The sequence below is a fragment of the Periplaneta americana genome, chromosome 15 (assembly GCF_040183065.1).
Source record: "Periplaneta americana isolate PAMFEO1 chromosome 15, P.americana_PAMFEO1_priV1, whole genome shotgun sequence".
NCBI lineage: Eukaryota > Metazoa > Arthropoda > Insecta > Blattodea > Blattidae > Periplaneta > Periplaneta americana.
In genome coordinates, this window is record NC_091131.1 from 10,775,345 (window position 1) to 10,800,774 (window position 25,430).

The following is a 25,430-nucleotide window of genomic DNA, read 5'->3' on the forward strand; positions in this document are numbered from 1 at the left end:
AAATCCCATCCTCACCTTCCCGTGGTGCAACCTGTTTTAACAAACGAGGCTCTGGGGACCGAGTACAGCGGTATAACTGTGCCACCAAAAATGAAGCATGCTGACCTGCCATGGCATGCATAAGCGTCCCCTAAGTGGTGAATAGGGGATATGGTCGGTGGAGTTGTCCGACAATCCTCCTGGCTAGGTCATATGGACCTGCTAACAATGGTAGGTGTGGTGCTCAAAACAGTTTGGGGTTGTGAGTAGGTGATATAACCATTATAATATAAAAATATGGTGCTTACATTCAAATGGTTATATTTTTTGCTACATCACTCATATATATTGGAGAGAAATAGCAACAGATGCATTATAGAACCCACCCCGAGTATTCCATAGTATCGATTATATATTGTACAGTTTCGATTATTATATCAAGTATGCCATCTTAGCAAAACTAAAGTATACTACAAACATTTATCACTTAATGAAACCAACAACAATGAAATTAAGCGCATATTAGTCACCTTTGTTATACAATATATTATATTTTACTCAAAATTAAGTTAAAGAAACAAACCAAAGCTAAACTTAAAACTTAAAATATTTTACCACAAATTTAATATGGTCCACGTAAAATACTAATTTTACTCCATTTATGCTGCATTTTTAGTCCTGGGAAAATACTAGTCTTTCCAAAACGACACTTTTACTAATATTTTCCCTGGACCAAAAAATGTAAATAAAAATTGAAGGGTACACGGGAAAAACGATCAAGGTCCATCAAAAATCGAAATTGAGTTAATAATGCTATCTTATAGTGGAAAGAAAGTACTAGCATGTGGTCTAGCTAGTAATAAGAAATCATCATTCTCGACATTCCACTACGTCAATTTCTATTAAATATACACATAACAAAGTATTAAATGCTTAAACTTTAAAATTCGTTTTTCTCGAAACTTTCTAAAATGGACCTTGATCGTTATTCCCGTGTACCCTTCAATTGTTGTAAAAATGATCATTTTACCATCGACCTCAGTGGAGATGTTCCATTTAATTTTCTCCATTATCCAAGTGGTTTCACAAAGTACTACGATACGGCGTTCCTGTGTTTATCATTTAATGCCTTGTAATTTCCGATGATATCTCCACATGAGTGCATCTCGTTTACTTTTACATTTCTTAAACTCATCCCGGAATTACATGTTTTGCAGAATATTTCACTCTTAAATAAACCACAATCACATAAAAAAAAAAATAGAACATATCTGTATTCATTGGTAAGGCAAGTAAAAAGGTTCTCATTATAATTCCATAATTTCAAATTCTAGGCTTACATTTTAAGCCAACAGGAAGAATTTGATCCACTTCTTTTTTATTTTTAACTATAGCATTCGAAATTGCCACCATGATTAAAATCAAACTAATTTTACACAATATTCGTTGGTTGGCAACATAATAAAAACGATATATATCGATAATTTAATTGATCGAAACGCTATTTCCGTTGACCTTTTTTTTTTTTTGTGGCTTTGCATATTCTTATATTTAGGGTTGGTCCTATAATGCATCTGTTCCGAGAAAGAGTTAATGGCTTTATTGCCTAGAACTCAACATTAGTTAACAACAAGAATTATTTTGAAATCATAACATAATACCGTACACTTATCAAGATTACTGTATTGCTCAACTTGTAAATGAATTCGAGGCACTATTAAGACACACAAGTCACATATTTTAGGCAAAGTCTTAAGTTTAACTATCATTCAGCTAGTTATTGATCACTTCTCACTGTAAACTTCAGGGTTCAATTCCTGATGGTCCTGTAATATGTAAAGCATTTGTGAGATAAATCTGCTCTGAGTTCTTTGGTTCTGCTGTCATTACACCACTGCTCCATTATCGCTTTATCATATCACAGATGTCCACCACTGTGGAGTAACGGTTAACCTGCCTGACTGTGAAACAAGCGGGCCCGGGTTCAAATCCTGATTGGAACAAGATACCTGGATGAGGTTTTTCTGGGGTTTTCCCTCAACCCATTTAGAGCAAATGCTGGGTAACTTTCGGTGCTGGACCACTGATTCATTTTGCTGGCATTATCACCTTCATATCATTTAGATGCTAGATAACCACAGCAGTTGATAAAGCATGGTAAAATAAACCATTAAAAAATATATATATCACAGATGCTGGCTTTTGCCAGACTGTTAAATTAGGAATTACGTTACCTTACGCCCAGCCCATAATGCAGAGTAAAATTAGGAGGAATAGAAAGATGCTCTATAATCACAATCAAACACTGAAGAATGCTGTTTGCTGAAAATGAGTAATACTGTACATCATTTACAGAATACCTGAAAGAGAATGCTCTGGGCAAATTCGACCGTTTGTCTTTGGAGGGCCGGCATCATGCTGACCTAACATCGTGGGGATCCGGTCATGTGAAATGAAACATGAACATCAAAGATATCATAAAGTTATTCAGTAATGGCTTACTGCCAAGAACTCAGCAGTAGTTAACAACATATTTTAAGCATGTTGATGATGAGGGGACGAGTTTATTGAACTGACATGTTGTGAAACAGAATGAATGAAACCTATAGGCCTAATGGGAAATTATTTGTCATCTTCGTGATACTGATAAAAAAATACATGTAATATATGGAGACAGGTACAGTAAAACCCCGATAAGACGCTGTTCAAGGGACCGGGTGTAAACCACATATTAACCGGGACTGCGTATTAGGCGGGTATACTAATTTTGACTTATATTACAGCATCTATTAGCATTTTTCTTTATTGAAATACATGATTCATGAAAGGTAATACAGTATTACTCCATTATGTAATTACTGTACTCTACGTCAAAGACATTTACAATATATACTGTGCTTAATTCTTTCGAAAAAAAGCCATTTATAGTTGTTTGCCGTGTGCGTGTCCTCCAAGTCCTCATGTTTACCACACTTCAGTTTCCTGCGATTACATCCTCCCGACGTCGCAGCTGTAGTGATTGAGTCGCGATTTTTTATTATCGTTCTTAATGTCGATGTTGGGACTCCTAATGCATCAGGGAGTTGTTTCTGAGTAAGAGCACTGTTCTCGTCGTACTTTCGTAAGATTTCCAATTTTTCCGACACAGAAAGCGCTTTTCGTTTAACACTCATTGTAATCACACTCACAGACACTTCAATACACAAAAGGACAACAAACTGCCCAGCAAAAATTTCCAGAATTTTATTACGGCCGAGTGAGGAATGCTGTTTGAGAGAGAGGGTTAGCAAGAGGGTGAGGTATTGTAACTGTATGTAGGTTTTAACCACGGAGGTAAAGGATCGAATAAGAGAGCATAACAAGAGGGTGGGGTATACTAAGGTATGAAGTATGAAGGTTTAAATCGCAGGTAAAGGGTCGAATACCAATACTTTTCAGGTTAATGGCACTAGTGAGTTCAATGACCAAGATGTTTCAATGCTGTTACAGTACATTGCTGAAAATTACATCGAAAATATTCCACAAAAACAGCGTTTTATGCGGGACTTGAGTGCAACAAATGGGGTATTTTATAAAGGCGTTATATATGAAATGTGCAGGACCGGACAAAAAAGCGTATTACACGGGATAGCGTAATAAGCAGGCGCATCTTTTCGAGGTTTTACTGTACTTCTATTCTAGAATTATCAGCCATGCTTGCAGGAACAAATAAAACAGAAAACAGAACTGACTAAATTTTGAGCTTGTAAATCGCATCTGGGGGATAGGAAGGAACTTGACACCCCATGAGTTGAATTATTTGCCGTGCTGACCAGCATCCCCACGCTGTGCACATCTGTGGACTGTGTTTCAGAAATACCCCCGCCAAAAACCCCGCCACAAAGGAGTCGCCAGCCCCTGTCGTGTCCCTGATCAACTTATCATCTAGAACTGGCACAGGGTACTCTGAGACTGAGGGACCGCTGCCAGCCCTGCCATGAACACAAAGCACGGGGTCTCTGCCATCCGTCACAACCAGCACCTTGCCCAGAGCATCGAAGTACTGTCCAAGCTCATGAGTTCTCAAAACGTGTGTTTGGTGCTCACTCATTTCATGAAGGGTTACTGCAATCTGCTTAATGCTTTGACAATCTAAATCCATCACTTTGCTTAGAGCTTTGTACTCTTCCTTGTTTCCAAATAAAATGTTGGCAGACTTGGCCAGGTGAGACACCTCCTTGCCGTAACCCTCGCACATGTACGTGGCACCGATGTTGAAAACCAGGGGAATCCCTCTGTCATAGCACACCTCCAACAATGCCAGAGCGGCGTCATAGCTGTGACTGATAAAGAAGCTCTCTATGTAGATGATGTTTACTTGGTGCAATGTCTGCATGTGGTGTGTTAGGTCGGACGGCTTGTAAATGTTGGCAGCTCCCAGGTGACCAATCAGAGATCTGTTTTCACCGCTGATAAGTGCGAGACAACTGCCAGTTGGAACTCCTTCATGATATGCATACCTGGCAAACAGCAAATAACATAGTATACAATTTATTTCATATATTTTGTATTCGACAGATAATGCAGAAAAAATGGGAGTATAAGGGTACAGTGCATCAGTTATTCATAGATTTCAAAACGGCATATGACTTGGTTAAGAGAGAAGTTTTATAGGATATTCTTATTGAATTTGGTATTCCCAAGAAACTAGTTCGATTAATTAAAATGTGTCTCAGTGAAACGTATAGCAGGGTTAATATAGTTCAGTTTCTGTCAGATGAGTTTCCAATTCACTGTGGGCTAAAGCAAGGAGATGCACTATCACCTTTACTTTTTAACTTTGCTATAGAGTATGCCATTAGGAAAGTCCAGGAGGACTTGGAATTGAACGGGTTACATCAGCTGCTTGTCTATGCGGATGACATGAATATGTTAGGAGAAAATCCACAAACGATTAGGGAAAACACGGGAATTTTACTGGAAGCAAGTAAAGAGATAGGTTTGGAAGTAAATCTTGAAAAGACAAAGTATATGATTATGACTCGTGACGGGAATATTGTACGAAATGGAAATATAAAAATTCGAAATTTATCTTTTGAAGAGGTGGAGAAGTTCAAATATCTTGGAGCAACAGTAACAAATATAAATGATACTCGGGAGGAAATTAAACACAGAATAAATATGGGAAATGCCTGTTATTATTCGGTTGAGAAGCTTTTATCATCTAGTCTACTGTCAAAAAATCTGAAAGTTAGAATTTATAAAACAGTTATATTACCGGTTGTTCTGTATGGTTGTGAAACTTGGACTCTCACTTTGAGAGAGGAACATAGGTTAAGGGTGTTTGAGAATAAGGTGCTTAGGAAAATATTTGGGGCTAAGAGGGATGAAGTTACAGGATGGAGAAAGTTGCACAACACAGAACTGCACGCATTGTATTCTTCACTTGACATAATTAGGACCATTAAATCAAGACGTTTGAGATGGGCAGGGCATGTAGCACGTATGGGCGAATCCAGAAATGCATATAGAGTGTTAGTTGGGAGGCCGGAGGGAAAAAGACCTTTAGGGAGGCCGGAGGGAAAAAGACCTTTAGGGAGGCCGAGACGTAGATGGGAAAATAATATTAAAATGTATTTGAGGGAGGTGGGATATGATGATAGAGAATGGATTAATCTTGCTCAGGATAGGGACCGATGGCGGGCTTATGTGAGGGTGGCAATGAACCTCGGGGTTCCTTAAAAGCCAGTAAGTAAGTAAGTAAGTATATAATTTATGCTTCTAGAAATAAATTTTCGGCACTTCTAATCACAGTTCCGAAATATTCAAAGTGCGAAATATTAAATCATAGATATAATAAGTTACTTGTTTTATTCAAATATATTAGTGTTAGGCCTATTACAGACAAAACAAAAATAGTATCAGGCCTGGGCGCTAATTGAGTCACTGCAGATTACCTCTTAACTCCTCATTCCACCTTCCTCGGCAGACACATGTTTCGGACTGATACGAGTAAACAGGAATGCAAGCATTGCTAAGTGGTGGATTGTGTAAGGCCGGTATCATAACTTTCGACTCTCACTGGTCACCTAAACTCCACTACTGATGCACAGTAGCCTTACTGTGTGTTTGTTTCTAAAGCAGTGTAAGCGAAAAGGACATAGGCCCTTCTCCCTTATGCCCCAGGCTGCTGTATATTATAATCTCAGTAAGAAAATTTAAGTTCAATCTTTTCAATTTTAAGAAAATATGAGAGATCTATTCAAATAAAATGTTTAATGTAGACCTGCGATTATTTTCGTGAAATATTTACGATTTTTTGTAATTGGGTTATTTTATGATGCTTTATTAACAGCTATGATTATCTAGGTCTGGGTGAGATGAAGGTGGTAATGCCAGTGAAATGGGTCTGGCACTGATTTTTTGTTCTAGTTGATTATTTAACGACGCTGTATCAACTACTAGGTTATTTAGCGTCGATGAGATTGGTGATAGAGAGATGGTATTTGGCGAGATGAGGCCGAGGATTCGCCATAGATTACCTGGCATTCACCTTACAGTTGGGAAAAACCTCGGAAAAAGCCCAACCAGGTAATCAGCCCAAGCGGGGATCGAACCTGCGCCCGAGCGCAACTTCAGACCGGCAGACAAGTGCCTTAACCGACTGAGCCACGCCGGTAGCTCTGGCACCGAAAGTTACCCAGCATTTGTTCTTAATGGATTGAGGGAAAACCCCAGAGAAACCTAAATCAGGTAACTTGTACCAACCAGGATTTGAAACAGGGCCGCGTGCTAACAAACTTACGATTAAATAGTATATTTTACGTTAATGTCAGTGCATAAAATAAAGTCCATGTTAGTAGAATTATACAAATTTTTATCACTGCTCATATTCGTAAAATTTCGTAATGAGTAAAGAAGAATATTGCCAGAAAATAATCAAATTGTTTTGTATATAATTACATCAGGGAGGGGTAATGCAGTGAAATATGTCACGTTTCAGTTTTTACTTTTTCTTTATGTGAAGAACAAGTACTGTAAAGAAAACAAAAATTTACGTTTTTTGCATTCTTGATACTGAAAAAAAACTGTTTTTGGCATGCTATATAAATTTCTCCTAGGCTCTATCAGACAGGTCTTGTTCATATTCAGCATCTATGCGTCAATTTATTTGGGAATGATGCATATGAATGAAGTAATTTTAATGAAAGAAGTAATGGGTCTTTATTTTATAAAATGATGGTTTACTCAAAATCAGCTCTTAACGAATATTTTTTAAATTATTTTTCTTACATAAAATGAAGAGAGAAAGGATATCATGCAGGCATATTCTGTGTGCTGATCTGTCCCTGATATAGGAAAGAATGTTTTTTTATATTCAGATGTGTAAATTTAGTGATAAAATGAAAATATATATTTTCTTACAATATCATTTTGACTAGTATACTGGTATCCTTTTGTTAATTTATGTGACTATTTGGAATAAATTCAGATACATAAGACGATGATGATAAATAAGAAAGTAGATGGTATAACACGAAATAACACCGAAATCTTGCATTTTCTTTTATCATAAAATAATATCTATAAGTTTAATGCTGAAATTTTTTTTTCTCTTTCAATCTAATTAGTTGATAATGGCTGGTCAGATAAGACTGTATTATGTGTCAAGAGATCATGTTACTTTAAGAGTGCAGAGATAATAAGGTCATGATGGGGAAATGAGTAGTGATTTTGGTTAATTTTCAAGAAAAGGTCACTCTCCCTTCTTTATCTAATCTAACCAGAAGGAACGAGACTAGGATAAGAGGGCTCACTGAGTATAGAACAGTGTTAGAGAAAAGACAGTGACTGTGTCTTGGGAATAACTGTGATTCCATCTAAAGTACACGGTCAGAGTCTTATTCATAACTAGGGCCCGGATTTTTCGAAAATGCAAATGCTTATTTTGAGGGTTAGTGCATGTTTCAGCATTTATTTAGTTTATGTATTATCAATTATCTGAAATTTCTGAACGAACTGTAAATCTATAGTCCCGTCACTCTAAATTTCCGGCAATCAATCGCGTTGCAGGTCAGCTACATTTATAAACGAGTGCGTCTTGTGATTCACTTATGAAGACATTATTCATTTCTTAAGGCTCGATAAATACTTAATATAATCGCCCGCCATTTTGGCTCTTTCGTTGGCGTTCGCAGAAAGCACACGAAGACGTTATTTGCCACTCAATTATTTGCTGAATTACAGTGCGTTTGATTATCATCATAGGAGCTACGACATGATAATGTTTAACGGTGTGGCAAATAGATTCCTCGTATGGTAGCTCGGCAACGAAAGAACAAAAATGGCGAACGATACTACCTACCTAGACTTTATAGAGCCTTCACTTCCTAAGACGTAAGCAAAGAGGAGGAGTCACGCCGGGAATAACAGCATCGCGACTATAGTAATGAATTTATATGTTGGACATCCCTTGGCATCACAATAACCTTACTATTTCAAGTGAAATGTTAACAGGATCATACTTCCTTTCTCAATGCAGTATCCTCTCAAAGTTTGTGTCGACAGGACCGCAGGTGTTCATCTGTTGACTTGTTTTTCATCTACTAATAGTTTATGCGGTGTTCTGTCAGATTAAACTAAAAATGCCTAAAGATAAGTCCACTAAATCCTTTTTAATTAAACAGTGGATTTCAGGCAATAGTGACTATTCAAGTGACGGCAATGTAGTGTATTGTCAAGAATACCATGAAATGCGAGAAAAAGTTTTAACTAGAACAGCATTCGAAAACAACTGAACATCTCTGGTCAAAACAAAAGGGTAAGAACACGCAACAGGTACTTTTAACTCAGGCGAAATCACAGTCTGAAGTTAGTACATTTTCCGCTGACCTTTGTAAAGCTTTTGTATGCAGAACATTCCGCTGCATAAATTAAATAATCCACATCTACGATCATTTCTTAAAAAATATTGTCTCAATGAGAGGACACGGGATGAATCCAACGATCTGACATACGAGGGAACTGCGCATGGATTTTGGTTGATGAATCAACAGATTCGTGTGGCAGATACATAGTGGGTAATTTATGTCCAAAAGTACCCAGCAAACCAAATTTACTTTCATGTAAAGTGTTGGAAAAAACCAACCACAGTACAGTTGCAAGATTTGGTCAGTGCATACTGTTTTGTTTTTAGTGCATATTTTCAACATTTTCAGTGCATATTTGCATGCATATTTTAGGTATTTTCAGTGCATATATATCCAGGCCCTATTCATAACACAACATAAATCTCTTACATGTTTAGAATACCTTGTCTCGACTCCAGAGGCCTTCACAAGTTTCTCAAGCAATTTCCCTTCTCCATCATTTCCTATTCCTCCGAAATAGACTGAATAAAACGGACACTGGATCAACCACTGAAATATCCTCAGCGTATTTTGAGCAGCGCCCCCAGGGTGGTACTCCACATCGAAACTAAAAGCACAGAAAATATGCATGTTTAAGTAAATATTTTAGTACCAATATTTGTTGTTTTCATATTCAACTCCAGTATAAGAATTTCTCATGGCTGCTCCTGTCGTAGATCACCAGACTCATGAGCACATCACAAGGGCAGGAAGACTTTAGCTACCAGTATGTATCTATTTTTTTTTTATGAATTACAATGAATGGTGTCAAATTTATGTAATTGTGTGAGAGAAAACAGGACTGCCCCCAGAAAATCTGCTCTAACACAGTTTTTGTTTACCAGAAATTGTCTCAATCACCTGAATTTGAGGCTTAATCTGCAGGGTAAAATGTAGACTGTAATGGTGCTTCTGAAATTTTTAGCAGACCTGGGAATATCAAGAACTTACAAGACAAATTTATATGCAAGCATCAATTAAAGCGTAACGAGTAAATAATACTGTCTAATTGCCTAACAATATGTTTCATGCATTTACACTTACATTCGGTAAAATCCAGCAATGATAAAAAAAGTTACAGGCATGCATGCTGTTTTTTTTTATCAAATAGTAAATGGCTAAATGACAAACAAAGCTTGTACATGAATATGTAACTGTTGCACTATCTTCATAATCATTTTTGTATAATAAAATAAATGGTTTTGTGGACTCCAATATAGTGTTACACTTATGATTTGTAATATCCGTATATAAAATACAGGAATGCCCAAAAATAAAAAAAACACAATTGGCCCAAACTAGCAAGTAAAATCGGCTTACACTTCATACCTTTTACGAACTTCTCTGAAGATTTCCAGATCACCATCTGCAACTTCTTTTTGACCATTTTCTACTAATCCATATTTTTTCAAAATATCAAAGTCACTAATTTTAGTACACATGTCTAACAATGGATTGCCAAACGCAGCCAAAATAGGAGGTTTATACATTTCCAATATCCGTTTCATTGTATATGTGAGGGTTTCTGTCTTTCGGTGAACAGACACTACTTACGTAAGGCAAGGTTAGGTAACAGGTAAATCAATGTTGAGGACGGATTTAACCTCAAATATTATGCTTTCATTATATAACAATGAAAATGTACATTTTCATTTGCCAAGGGGGGGGGGGAGAATGTGACCTTCGTACGATCACATAAGCCCTTTAAAACCTCCCATTGTCTAACCACTTCCATAAACATCAAGACTGTTCTCATTAATCACTCGAGCATTCACCTCGGCAACAGACGACAGAATGTCCTACTTGCGCCCTTGCGCGCGCAGATTTGAAAGATCAGCTGACGAGTGGATGTTGATTGCGCGCGCACCTACAATATTGCCTGAGCGATTTCGGGCCGTGATCGTACTGATTAGGTTTTCTAATTTTTACATAGAATTTAAAAGCAACGTTGTAGTGTAAATCAAAATGATGATGTAAATAAATAATCTTGGAGAACCATCTACGGTTTCACCAGTAAAAATGAGTATAATTTGATTATGGTGTGGTGTAATCACAGTCTACTGTGGTGTAAATATTGTAAAGGGCCCCCATACACGCTCAGTTAAACTGTGCAGTTTATCATATGTGACGTCATAACTGCATAAACTGTGCAGTCCGTACCGGTAATAACGTAGGCCTCAGACCTATGCTATGCTATATAGTTTACATGTTTTAATTTTAAACAGTGAGCTCTATACTAGTATAGAATTCGCTGCTAGCGACAAACACATCGATACAATACCAACGAGCTCGTTGTACAATACGAACCGAGCTCTGTGCCATGGATAAATATATATTGCTCTGTTGTTGGGCGGGTCTATGTTGCCAGACTTACAGCGCCAGCCACGTTTGCGTCGATAAACTGTGCAGTTCACACAGTTAACCTGTACGTTTCCTCAGTCGTTTCGCCGTGACCATGACTACAACTACTACCAAGAAAGAAGCAATACTTGCTTTTATTGAAACATACCGATCGTTACCTGAACTTTGGAATTTAGAACATCCACACTACAGTAACCGAAGAAAAAAGGCAGCCGCATATGACTCCTTAATCGAGAAGTTAAAAGTGATTGAGCCTGATGCCTCACGCGAAACTGTAGTGAAAAAAATTAACAACCTTCGCTCAGCGTTCCGGAAGGAGCTCAAAAAAGTTAATGACTCCAAAAAATCGGGGGCTTCGGGTGATGATGTTTACATCCCTGTTCTTTGGTATTTCAACGAATTGTTGTTCCTGGTCGATCAAGAAATGCCTGAACCGAGTGTGTCGACGTTGGATGAAGGGGACGAGGACGACGATCCTCACCGCTCAGTAAGTATTCATCAATACACAAATCAGCCAAATACTATCCATCTTGATTACACAACTTTTAACACTGTATCACTTCGGAATATGTATGGTAACGATCTGCAACAACTTCTACATAGGACAGACAGACAGATCGTTTCAAACATGTTACAAAGAACACATCACAGCCATAACAAAATTACAAAACAGCTCCAAATATGCAGCACACGTCACAAATGCTAACCACACCCACAGAGACATCAACACAGACATGGAAATACTACACATCCAACCAAAAAGCCAGAAACTAAACACACTAGAACAATATGAAATATACAGACACACAAAAACACACCCCAACGAAATTCTTAACACGCAACTCAACTTCAAAATACACACACTCTTTGACTCTACACTATACCACAGGAACACACCCTCACAGGAAACAGAACAAGTAGCGCCAAGACCAACAACGACCAGTTTTGAAGATGACCCATAAATAGGTCGAAACGTGTAAACGAGGTACGTTGAAATTTAACACAGGAAAGTCTTACCATACATATTCCAAATACCGGTACTATCCTACAGATAAATATGAACTTACAGCATGTAGCAATTATGTTAAAATAGGATAGATTAGCTTACGTTATATAGGTGACTCCAACAATTGAAAGTATATCTGTCATTTTTACAATGTAAAATACGGTGAGAATGAAAGTTTCACATAGAAATGTCAACCAACTTGTTGATTGAGGTTCATGGCGTTGAGAAAAAATTCATTTGCTCAAATGTCGTAAAGTAGAATCTATTATACAGAAATTTAAAAGTGTGTTTGAAAATAATTATGGATTTCGCACTATGTGTAAAGCAGCCAAAGTTTTGGAATGGCAAGGAGACGTTGATGGAATTGAGAGTTAGTGACATTCCTTTGATGAAATATGCAAAATTAACTTCTTGCGACATTGAACAGTCCTTCTCCCAGTATTGTGCATTGTTTGGAGACAACTAACATCAGTTTGTGCTGGAAAACTTGAAGAAAGTCTCTATTCTTCACTGCAAGAGTCAGTTATTTGAATCCACCACTGTCTCAACATGATTGGTGAGTGATTTCTTTTTTATAATGCTTAAAATTTTGTAATATTGAAACAAAATATTTTTACAATTTTTATTCATGTTTTCAATTTTATACATATTTTACATAATTTTACTATATAAAAAAATAAATATTTTCAAGTTTTTAGCACATAAAAATCTGTTTCCACGTATAACTATATGAAAATTGTGAGGAAGCTGATATGTTGAGCACATTCTTGTCAAGAAGACCATAAAATATAGTGTTTCTAATCTTGCTGCCATCAGAAATCCTTCCATTCGTGCCAATATCAGCTAGCAGAATTTCATAATTCGCATCAACAACTGTCAGTAAGATAAGGCTAAACATCTTCTTGTAGTTGTAATACCATGACCCAGATCCTTGAGGTTTTTTTTTATTTGGACGTGCTTGCCATCTACGGCACCTAGACAATGTGGAAATTGCCATTTCATGTCAAAATGCTCAGCTATCTGTTCCCATTGTCCTTCGTCATGTGGAATCTGAAATGAATAATGATGTAATGGAAATTAAAGGAATCTTTAAGATTTACCGGTATTTATTTGTTTACAGAAATGTCTTAACAAATATAGGTAATTAAAAAAATATAATATTTTATTTATCTTTATATTATTATTTGTAATTGTTTTTTCGACGAAATATTAGGCCCGTCATTTTCTTTATTTTCAGGTTAGTGCTATCCACACCAACTCTTTGCTTCCTACATACAGGAAAAAAAGAAAGATAATTCCTAACCCAACCTCAGCACAAGATTTCCTTCGTGCAGCTACGAGTTATCTGGAGAAAGAAGATGACGAATTTTTGATAATGGCGAAAGGATATGCGGCTAAATTGAAGAAATTGACAAAGGACCAGCTTATTTTTGCCGATAGGGTGATAACTGAAGCATTGGTGGATGCACAAATGGGCGTGTTGACCAGGTGGAGCTATGTGGCCAACTCAGCTCATTCGTCGAATCCGCCCTCAACCCATGAATGAAATGATTAGGGTACTCAGTGTCTTCTGACATTTCTGAAGACTCCAATCTCGAAATCTATCTGCTAGAAATTTGTTGGAAACGTTTTTTTATGATGAACCACTCGAATAACTTAACTTGATTGTATTACTTTTCATGTTGTAACAGATTTCAATTTTTTTTCCTTCATGTTTTCATGTTTATTTTTTAAGTTTGTTTTTTATACAGCTAAATACGGAAATATGTTTTCTGATTTAAAATAAATGTATGCTTACCTGAATATAGTTCAGTGGCTGGGAGGAAAAAGATCTTAAGTAAAAATTTTGTATTTTTCAGGAGAGCAGTAGAAAGATTGAAATTTGTGTCAATTATAGAGTTTTTTTTAACTAAGACTTTTTTCTTGATATTTGTTTATATTTCTTCTAAAATAGGTAATGTTGCTCATTTAACAATTTTCTTGATTATTTCCAAAAATAGCCGCACTTAAGCCCTTTTAAGATTAGAAGCCAAACTGAGTAGAAGGGACTATGTAAACATAAGACCTCTTTCATGTCAAAATAAATGGGAAATGTAAATTATTAGGAATGCAAAATGGGTCTTAAACAATATAGGACTGTTTACCTGGTGCTTAAAGTTTTAAAAGGAAAGGGCATCAGTATGTGATAAAATGGCTAAAATACAAGTTAGACCTTTTTAATAGGGAAGCATGGAAAGTAAACGTGTGATGGTTTGTAAGGAATAAAGTATTAAATATTCTTACGACATTTGGTAACACTCTATAAATCCAGTCAGGAGTCTTATTTGACTTTAGCCGTTTTAGCAGATTGTAGAGAATTGTTTCCACTTTCAGAATTATAAAAATCTCATTTTCACAAAAAATTGACTTAAGACCTTTTTCCTCCTTGCCACAGAGTTATTCAATCCCTTCCTCCCTGTTGGTTGAGGGGATTTTCTCATTGAAAATTTCATGTCTTCAAAGGTTCTACCAATTGCTAGGTACCTGAGTGTAGCAATGAGTCTTAGTTTGGTGATGTTGGTTCTCTCATGCTGTTTCTTTCTTTCCAATATAAGGCACAACTTTAGCCAGTAACAGATTAAATGCATCTTCGTCATTCTTTGGTAGTTCTTATAATCATCAATTACTATTTCTCGTAACTTGTTCAGCAGATGGTAATCACATGAAACACTTCTGTTTAAGTGCCACATTTTACTGCATATTTTTCACTTTTTTTCTTCTGCTTGTCAGATGGCATAGATGAAGCGGTGAGCAAACAACTAATATGGCATTGTCGTTTGGGGTAGTGTTTCTAAATCCGCTGGATTTACTACAGAAGAGAATAATAAAATCATTCAAGAAATTAAATTACAACATCGCATACAGAACAAATAACACTCTACAAAAACATCTCAACACACAAACAAACAAATACAACCACACAGGCGTATACAAACTCAAATGTAACACGTGCAACAACTTCTACATAGGACAGACAGGCAGATCGTTTCAAACACGTTACAAAGAACACATCACAGCCATAACAAAATTACAAAACACCTCCACATATGCAGAACACATCACAAATGCTAACCACACCCACAGAGACATCAACACAGACATGGAAATACTACACATCCAACCAAAAAGCCAGAAACTAAAACACTAGAACAATATGAAATATACAGACACTCAAAAACACACCCCAACGAAATTCTCAACACACAACTCAACTTCAAAACACACACACACTCTTTGACTCTACACTATACCACACGAACGCACCCTCACAGGAAACAGAACAAGAGGCGCCAAGACCAACAACGAAACATGTAAACGAGATACGTTGAAGTTTAACACAGGAAAGTCTTATCATACATATTCCGAAGCGATACAGTGTTAAAAGTTGTGTAATCAAGATGTATAGATGAATAAAAATTTGTCTGTAAAAATGTCTATTGATTACCCTACTAAACTTCTTTATTTGGATTTTAACGTTTTGAAATTGGAGCATATGTATAAATATACATTATTAACTTTCTTTTATAAGAACAAGAAAAATTTCAATACATATTGGCATAATTATAATACGAGAAGAAACATATTTCATTTCACAGAATCCAAAAGTTCAAGGACTGCTGGTATGAAACATGGCTTCAACTATGGCTTAAAACTTTACAACAAATTAATTTCTCAGTAGCCTGTTTTAGCTAATATAAGTACGGTGAATTTTAAATTGAAAGTTTTCAATTGAGGCAATCAGAAGCAAAGAGTGTAAGTGCATTTATGTTATTTTCCATAAAATGTGATTAAAAGTTACTAAGCTTTCGTAAATTCGTGAAGTTTTAATTTTAAATGTTAATATATGATGTACTTAAAAGATGTATCTCTTTACCACTGAAATTTTAAATGCTTTAGTTTACCGTGAATCTACGGTACTTAAATAATTTTTTTTAGAAATATTACTTAATCCATTTGTTTGTAACCACCTGAATTGTGATTGCTTTTTATCATATAAGCTCTTGTTTTTGTAATCTGTGCTATTTTATTGCTTACCGGTATGTTAGGTAATTATTTATTTTGTCTTCTTCTTTTTTCTGCTTATCTACAGTGTGATTTTGATCTCCTGACCACGAGCATTTGCTCATACAGGGGTAAATTCTTTAATTGAATTTCTGTTTTTATTTAAATATTTGACATGTTCATTCTTGTTTTATGTATATAATAGTTTTTTAATGTATTTTTGTTTCTATTATATTTAATATGTATTTTTGTACTTTCTTGATTGTAATAATTGTAATAAATGTGTATTTAAATTTGATTATAAATAAATAAATTATAAAAATAAAAAAATATATATTTACACGAGAAAACATCCTGGGTCTATAAATAAGGACAAGCAACCAGTCAGGTTATCAGTTGCTACAGGTACCCCTAGCACGATACTTCGACCTAGGATACCTAACCACTGAAGATGTCTGCCGCAGGAATAGACGAAACGTCTGGTAACATCTGCACCAGTAGACCATGGCATCTTAGCCCGGAAGCTCTGTTTCAACTAGACACCGGCCGTGAAAGCCTACATGCTAAGATTAAACAATAAACAATCTCCTAACATCGCAGCGTTGTGATGACGAACAAAAACGCTACGAACTTATGCATCCACCTAATAAATTCCTAAAATTAAAATTTCATTCATTTATTTTGTTTTATGGTCAAGTAGATGCTATTGGTTAACGACAGCAGTCAACTTTGGTCCAATTTACGGTATGAAAATCAGTTAATTTAAGAGGAAATACGTTTCGCGATAAACTCTATAAGGTCTTTCTAAAAAAAAATCTTGATTCCCCTCCCCTCAAACAAAACTGACATGATACGCATGTTAGGATAGATTTCGAGTTGAATCGCCATTTTGTGTTTTTGACTTTAAGTAGAAAATTGTCAATTTTTTTTTTATAAAATAATATTGTGTTTCTGTAATGAAAAAGTATAAAATATTGTTCATGATATTGTTGCAACCAAATTTTGACTTTTAATTTTTAGAAAATTATAAAAAAAATGTAAGAAATAAAAATTCAGGAAAGGATTTGTTTTCAAATCCCGGGCTACGTAAGTTAAAAGAAAAGAAATAGTAGAACATAAACCCCAACGACAATATGAATTGACTATTATCTCAGTCAGAACTCTCCCAGGCAGAAGATTTGGTGCTGCCCATTGCAGAAGATGCGATGAGCAAGAAACCTTAGCCCATGTACTGGGTTTTTGCCGGAAGGGAGAATTACTGAGAATTGAACGTCATAATAAAATTCGCTCCATGATTGCCAATGAACTTCGCCGGGCTGATAAGTATGAGGTGTACGAGGAAATTGGGTGCCTTTCTGCTGACAGTTCAACTAAAAGAGCAGATATCATTATTATAGACCGAAAAAAAATTGTGGACTCATTCTCGATTCCACAGTCCGTTTTGAGAACAGAGAGGAACAACCTAGAGAAGTCTGCAAAGAAAAACTAGCAATTTATCTGCCATGCTGCAGCGATTTGGGGATCAAATATAACATCAAGACATGGGACGTTATAGGAATTATGATTGGGGCTAGAGGCACAATCCCACGGGAGTCCTTAGAAGTCTTCCGAAATTAAAAGTTCCTGACAGCACCCTGGACATGATATCCTTCACTGCACTGAAGTCATCGATTTGCATAATTAATCATCACTTATATTCTTTATAAAATGTAATTTGTCTTGTAATCTAAATCGTTTGTTGCATTTCCAATAAATTTCTCAATGATAGCCTACCTAACTAGGGTTTCTATTAAGGAAAAAATTGAATTAAATATAAAAATTCATTTAGAATTGATTAGGAGGCCGATTATTAAACCCTGGTTGGGACGGCTATCAAATATCTACAGGGACATCACTTTATTTTTACCAACATTTTTAACATTAACCTGGCTATACTCGGAAACACTGTTACCCCCTTCCATTACAGGAGTTTGATGTTACTAGTGCAATATGTAAACAAATCATTTTACTAGCTATAGGAGGAAAGAAAAGTAGTGTATCCATTTATGTTACAGGGAAATACAGTATTACGATTTTCAACTTGATCATTACTTTTACGGTATTTTATCAAAAAATAGTGGAGTAATAACTTTTTTTTTTCCACAAACTCAACTCTTCAGGCGGTTATATTCATTACGTAATGTCTACTTTATTCATCATATTACTAACCTAATTTATTTCTGAGAATTTTGTGAGCACTTCCGTAAGAAACCCCAATTTCTACAGCTAGCTTCTTGACCGACTTATTAGGACTTCGCTGCATCCTTTCTCTGGCATCTTCTACAGCATCTTCTGTCACCTTTGTTGGCCATCTTACACTTTTCTTCCTTTCTGTACACCCTGTTGCTCTAAATTTATCTACCAGATTAATGACGCTTCTACGAAAATATTCCGTAATGGTATAATCAGGAAAGCGTAAAAAAAACTGTTGTTCACATTCGGTTATATTGTAATTCCAGTTTCCATCATTGTCCTTCATACCTACAAACACTTATTTAAATAATCCTGTTAAGTACCGCACCATATTGTAGGGTACCGTACTTTTGGTAACTCTAACCTTCACTTCTGCTCAGCCCACACAGATAAATTCAGTTATGCTACACACCATACCTGTGTGAAAATAAACTTCAATAATATAAGGTCTTTCTTTTATAGAAGATGCAACATATTTCTGAAACACACTGTACTCTGTACTGTTTACTTCACTGCTAGCAACAGCGGCCGTAAGTTTGTGTGGCGACGTTAGCAAGGAAATTAGTGAAAGGGATGGGAGTCAAGTATACATTCAGAAACGCAGGTACAATAAAAATGCAAGGAAAAATAAAGTGATGTCCCGGTACAAAACTGTTAATTACGTAATATACTTACTTACTGGCTTTTAAGGAACCCGAAGGTTCATTACCGCCCTCACATAAGCCCGCCATTGGTCCCTATCCTGAGCAAGATTAATCCAGTCCCTACAATCATATCCTACCTCCCTCAAATCCATTTAATATTATCTTCCCATCTACGTCTCGGCCTCCCCAAAGGTCTTTTGCCCTCCGGCCTCCCAACTAACACTCTATATGCATTTCTGGATTCGCCCATACGTGCTACATGCCCTGCCCATCTCAAACGTCTGGATTTAATGTTCCTAACTATGTCAAGTGAAGAATACAATGCGTGCAGCTCTGTGTTGTGTAACTTTCTCCATTCTCCTGTAACTTCATCCCTCTTAGCCCCAAATATTTTCCTAAGAACCTTATTCTCAAACACCCTTAATCTCTGTTCCTCTCTCAAAGTGAGAGTCCAAGTTTCACAACCATACAGAACAACCGGTAATATAACTGTTTTATAAATTCTAATTTTAAGATTTTTTGACAGAAGACTAGATGACAAAAGCTTCACAACCGAATAATAACAGGCATTTCCCATATTTATTCTGTGTTTAATTTCCTCCCGAGTGTCATTTATATTTGTTACTGTTGCTCCAAGATATTTGAATTTTTCCACCTCTTCGAAGGATAAATCTCCAATTTTTATATTTCCATTTCGTACAATATTCTGGTCACGAGACATAATCATATACTTTGTCTTTTCGGGATTTACTTCCAAACCGATCGCTTTACTTGCTTCAAGTAAAATTTCCGTGTTTTCCCTAATCGTTTGTGTATTTTCTCCCAACATATTCACGTCATCCGCATAGACAAGAAGCTGATGTAACCCGTTCAATTCCAAACCCTGCCTGTTATCCTGAACTTTCCTATTGGCATATTCTAGAGCGAAGTTAAAAAGTAAGGTGATAGTGCATCTCCCTGCTTAAATATAGACTAATATTTTAACGATTTGTTTATGTATTAAGTAATTTTAGCACGTAATAGAAATTGTTTGGCAACAGACACTAGTTGCAGTTATCAGCTCTCTTGCAGTTATCACTTCTAGTTACGCAATAATCTGCGTGTCTCCATTGCCTAGCAACGTCGCTTCACAGTTGTCTCTTAGCTTCGTCCCCGTTTAGTTTTAATCAAAATCTGCAGGCATGCCAGAAGGCACAACGATAATCGAAGATGGTTTCGGCTTCGTTAAAAATCCAGAGAAAGAGATCGCGGACATCGTGCGACGGTTCACGCTGACCAACAAGAACAACGTGCAGGTGCAGGTCATCAGCTATGGCGCGACCATCACGTCGGTCAAGTGTCCTGACAGCAAGGGCAGGATCCACGATGTGGTGCTGGGCTTCGACGACCTCGAAGGTAAATGCTTTGTCTGTGGTAGGTCTTACCATGTGCTAGCGCGCTAGTTTTCCATCCAGGCGGCCCCGATTCGATCTCCGGCCAGGTCGTGATGGAATTTGTGATGGAAATAGACTTTTCAGATAGTTTTCTCGGGGTACTCCCGTTTCTCTATCATTCCACCGACACTCTTCACCCCTCCTCACTGCAGCTAACATTTGCAATGGTAAAAATAGGCAGGGGTGAAGTTTTGGGGACAATACGGGTCATGGATAGTCGATTCCGTCCTATACTTAATTTTCTGTCTCATATTTTTGGTTCGCTATTCATTTTCGTCCCAGAATTCTTACCTTCAATGTTAGGGGAGAGTTGGGTATTATCGGACATCGGGTAATATCGGACAGAGCCACCGGCGTGGCTCAGTCGGTTAAGGCGCTTGCCTGCCGATCTGAAGTTGCGCTCGGGCGCGGGTTCGAGCCCCGCTTGGGCTGATTTGCTGGTTGGGTTTTTTCCGGGGTTTTCCCCATCCGTAATGTGAATGCCAGGTAATCTACGGCGAATCCTCGGCCTCATCTCGCTATCACCAATGTCATCGACGCTAAATAACTTCGTAGTTGATACAGCGTCGTTAAATAAGCAACTTAAAAAAATATCGGACAGTGCGTTTCTTTCATTTACCACCATATGGTAGTACCTGAATGACATGGTTACGTTTCTCTATGCGACATCACAGAAACGTAACCATGTCAATCAGGTACTATCATCGTGTGGTAGATGAAAGAAACTCACTGTCCGATATTACCCGATGTCCGATACTACCTAACTCTCCCCTAACACAAACAGTAATAAATATTGTCTTCCCATTCTGAACACTTAGGATTGTCTGTAACGTAACAAATTTACTTCTTTCCATGAATGTTACAGGTAGGTTTAAATGTGTATGTACGTGCGTGTATGTATGTATCCAATCCCTACCCGCTTCACTTGCGTGATTCGGGTTTCGCTTACTGCAGATAGATGGCAGGACTGTGGCCCACTTTTAAGTTGCACACCACTTCGGCGGGCCACGCTATGCATGTTGTGTATCTGGATAGTTACGTCGTGTACTAGGGTGAGTGTATGTGTAAGTGTTCGTGTAAGTGTAGTATAGGGAATGGGTGAGACTGATGATGAAAATGAGGAAGGGAGAAGAGGAAGCCCGGTGCCGGCACGTAGCCTATTCTTGTCGAATAGCACCAAGGGAGCCGCCAGGCTTAACATCCCCGTCCGACGGATCACTATCAACAGTGACATAAGCCTTCCCTTCATATGCACTGCGGAGAGATTTGGGATTTAACCCAGGCATATTGGTGCACAATCTAGTGATTAGAAGTTGTGCACCGCCACCTCTCCTAATCGCGAAGTAGAAATTTTATAAGAAAGATTTCCGACCTCGCCAGGAATCGAAACCGGGTTGGCTAGTCTGGAGGCACACACGCTGTCATAGAGCTAACTCAGTATTTTTGCCGTAAAATGGAGTAGAATTTAAAACCATTAGCTAACTTCTAAAACTATTTAGATAAAAACTTACACAGGATAATTCACGAGGAATTACCGCTACTTAGAAGCTTGTTTCTGAAGAAATTCTGAGCAAAAATTGCCATATAAATATGTGTTTCATTCTCAATAATTTCAGAGTTGCACTAATTTGAAGTTGTTAAAAAATACCATCTTCCTTTAGTTTTAAGGGTAAAAGACTGTTACAAATAGAGAATGAACTATTCAGAAGTATATTTTTTTTAATTCGCTGAAGCTGAAAATGTGTTCTTAATTCCTTAGTTGCTTTGTACATATTTTTTTTTAATTTTTAACTAAAAACTGCATTATTCTTACACACTTATTACAACAATTGTTACAAATCACACGACTTCTAGCAACTTGGCTCTTTACAGCTCAGTTTTGCATCCTACTATACAGTTTACAAGAATGTCGCGATTTGTAACAATTGTGATAAATGCGTAAGAAAAAATTAATTTTGTACTTTAAAATTGAAAAAAAAAAAAAATAAATAAAGAAAGTCTGTATGAAGCAACTATGGAATTAACAACGCATTTTTAGCTTCAGAATATTAATTAGCCAAAGAGTGCCGCTGATTATGAACTATAATTATTACTGCTTTGTAATTCTCATAAAATATGGGAAAATGATAAAAAAAATTCACTTATAAAAATAATAATAATAATAATAATAATAATAGAAATTTGTCTCGAATATAAAATTGCCAGATTTGACCTTGTTATTCATTGCATTTAATTTATTAGGTACAGAATTTCCTCTTAATCTTGCTTAATATATAGCAATCCAAACATCAGTAATCCTATGTGTAACACTTTTATTAAGCCGCCAATGCTTATCTACTATAATAGTCATTTACATGAATAAGATTTTTACATGAGCGTTTTCGATACCATTTTTTGTATCATCTTCAGATGCATTATAAATAAAATTAACAATTAACATTTGTAAATGATTGAAAACCTAGCCATTGGTGTATGTGTTCTGTGAACTTCTTTTCGTGATTAAGTGTGTGATACATTTATGGATGTCGCTTGTCTACTAGTAATTAGTGCTAATAGTAATACTAAGCTTACTTAATATCAATCAATTTCTAAAATGCAATATAAAACTTATAGTATAACACCAATATAAAAACTTTTATAAAAGAACACTTGTTTGGTCGTTTTTGTTATTCTGTCTTTGAGTTCTGTTGTGTCTTGCCTTTTAATGGAGTGATATAACTGTTCCCTCTTTGTTTTTGTTATTTATATATAATATTATGAAGTTTTATATAAAAACAAAGAGGGAACAGTTATATCGCTCCATTAAAAGGCAAGACACAACAGAACTCAAAGACAGAATAACAAAAACGACCAAACAAGTGTTCTTTTATAAAAGTTTTTATATTGGTGTTATACTATAAGTTTTATATTGCATTTTAGAAATTGATTGATATTAAGTAAGCTTAGTATTACTATTAGCACTAATTACTAGTAGACAAGCGACATCCATAAATGTATCACACACTTAATCACGAAAAGAAGTTCACAGAACACACACACCAATGGCTAGGTTTTCAATCATTTACAAATGTTAATTGTTAATTTTATTTATAATGCATCTGAAGATGATACAAAAAATGGTATCGAAAACGTTCATGTAAAAATCTTATTCATGTAAATGACTATTATAGTAAATAAGCATTGGCGGCTTAATAAAAGTGTTACACATTAAATTATAGCAGCTTATCGGTAACAAAACAAAAATGAAATCAGTAATACTGTTTATGAAAATATAGGTTATGCTCTTAACAATATCGAGTGTCACATGATTGAAGTGTTACGAAAATTTCAATATCTGACGTCGGTTGTAGGATGATTTACGGTTACATTACGTCACACTATTCTCACGTCAGTTGCTTAGCAACGGCAGTGAGTTAGTCACTATTCCGACGTCATTTTGCTTAGCAATCGATCATTACAGATAAATACTTGTACAAATAAATTGTATACAATTGTACAGTGTGGTTCCAAAACTCGCTCAGTTCATTTGTATGATTTATATAGTTTTATTTATTTATTTATTTGACAATTTTTGTACATTAGTACTATCAATTGTGCTTAAATAATATGATTTATACATATATACATTATTTTTTCAGACCTCTGTCATATTTGAAGCTAGTTTTCTTCCAAAAGAACACCAATCATTGTCTAAAAGTTTGCGTTATTGTGCATGTCACTTGGAAACTCGCTCAGTTCGTTGACCGGTGGGTCAAAAAACTAGCCCAGAAAAAATAACCAAGAAGACAACACATAAATTACATTAAATTTATTTCACTCTCAATTGTATTCAACGTCTTTGTAAATAAGCATCAATTTGTTGAAAATCTAAATGTTACAGCAACACTCAACCAAGAGCACAAACATTGTACGTTACAAGGATCCTATGAATCTCTTGTCACTTTTGATATAATGTTTTTTGTTAAACTATTGTTGCCTGGTTACAGATAAATGAAATTTAATGAAAGCGAGATTATGCTCTTGTTGTTAAACATATAGTTTATTTGTGTCATTTCCATTATTATTATTATTATTATTATTATTATTATTATTATTATTATTATTATTATTATTATTATTATTATTATTATTATTACATTCTTGTTTTGATATTATCACCGACATCTTCAGTATGGTATGTTATATTCTGTTATTTATTGTTTACGTGTGAAATTTCCAGATGACCTTTGATAAGGAAACCTACATGACCTCTAGTGTCGGTATTTGACCGAACGAAGTGCGCATGCTCCGTGTGAGCGTGAGATTACAGCGCCATCAATTAGTCACGAGAGGCCTGCACGCTGCCAGTTCCCTTATCTTCCTTCCTGAATAAAATTACGGAGGCTAGCAATGCAAGCCACTGCGCAAATGTGATGCAGAAAATTACTTTAGAGTCTCAAGTAATCGCGTAGTGTGTAAAGAAAACAATATTTTGAATTTTAAAAGACAGTGGCGGCAGGATAGCTCAGTTGATAGAACAACTGACTACGCGTTGGAAGGTCCCGAGTTCAATCCCGGGCGGTGGTAGGACTTCTCTCGTCGCCAAAACTTCCAGGAACTGCCCTTGTCTTCACTCAATGTCCTATCAAATTGAATATCAGGCCCTTTCGGTGGTGAAAGACTGTCGGAGCTTGAATCCGACCACACCACCCCATTCTAGTGCCGAAGCTATGAAAGCATGGAGCTCTACCTCCATGCACCCCATGCTCCTTCATAGCGCGTACACGTGTTGACTTTACCTAAATGAAAAGTCAGGAGTAGGTTATTTTGTAGAAATATTTTTCGTCTTTTTCCGTATTCATTCGCA

At 36.3% G+C, this 25,430-nt stretch overlaps 3 protein-coding genes across 3 annotated transcripts in view; 2 read left to right on the forward strand and 1 right to left on the reverse strand.

The window, feature by feature from the left end:
• Positions 1-283: 283 nt before the first annotated feature.
• LOC138714630 (uncharacterized) lies at positions 284-10,683 on the reverse strand. Its single transcript, XM_069846664.1, has 3 exons — positions 10,197-10,683; positions 9,271-9,435; positions 284-4,478 (listed from the first exon to the last, which is right to left on the reverse strand). The coding sequence occupies exons 1-3, from the start codon at positions 10,373-10,375 to the stop codon at positions 3,710-3,712; spliced, it is 1,113 nt and encodes a 370-aa protein (XP_069702765.1). The 5' UTR covers positions 10,376-10,683; the 3' UTR covers positions 284-3,709.
• Positions 10,684-10,755: 72 nt separating this feature from the next.
• LOC138714632 (uncharacterized) lies at positions 10,756-16,519 on the forward strand. The gene is made up of 2 exons (XM_069846666.1): positions 10,756-11,715; positions 13,472-16,519. The coding sequence occupies exons 1-2, from the start codon at positions 11,323-11,325 to the stop codon at positions 13,778-13,780; spliced, it is 702 nt and encodes a 233-aa protein (XP_069702767.1). The 5' UTR covers positions 10,756-11,322; the 3' UTR covers positions 13,781-16,519.
• Positions 16,520-20,261: 3,742 nt separating this feature from the next.
• The window catches only part of LOC138714633 (galactose mutarotase-like), a 28,543-nt gene continuing 23,374 nt past the window's right edge, over positions 20,262-25,430 (forward strand). Inside the window, exon 1 of the mRNA XM_069846667.1 lies at positions 20,262-20,546. Within this exon, the coding sequence (XP_069702768.1) occupies positions 20,333-20,546 (214 nt within the window). The 5' untranslated portion in view covers positions 20,262-20,332. The remainder of the gene's footprint in view (positions 20,547-25,430) is intronic.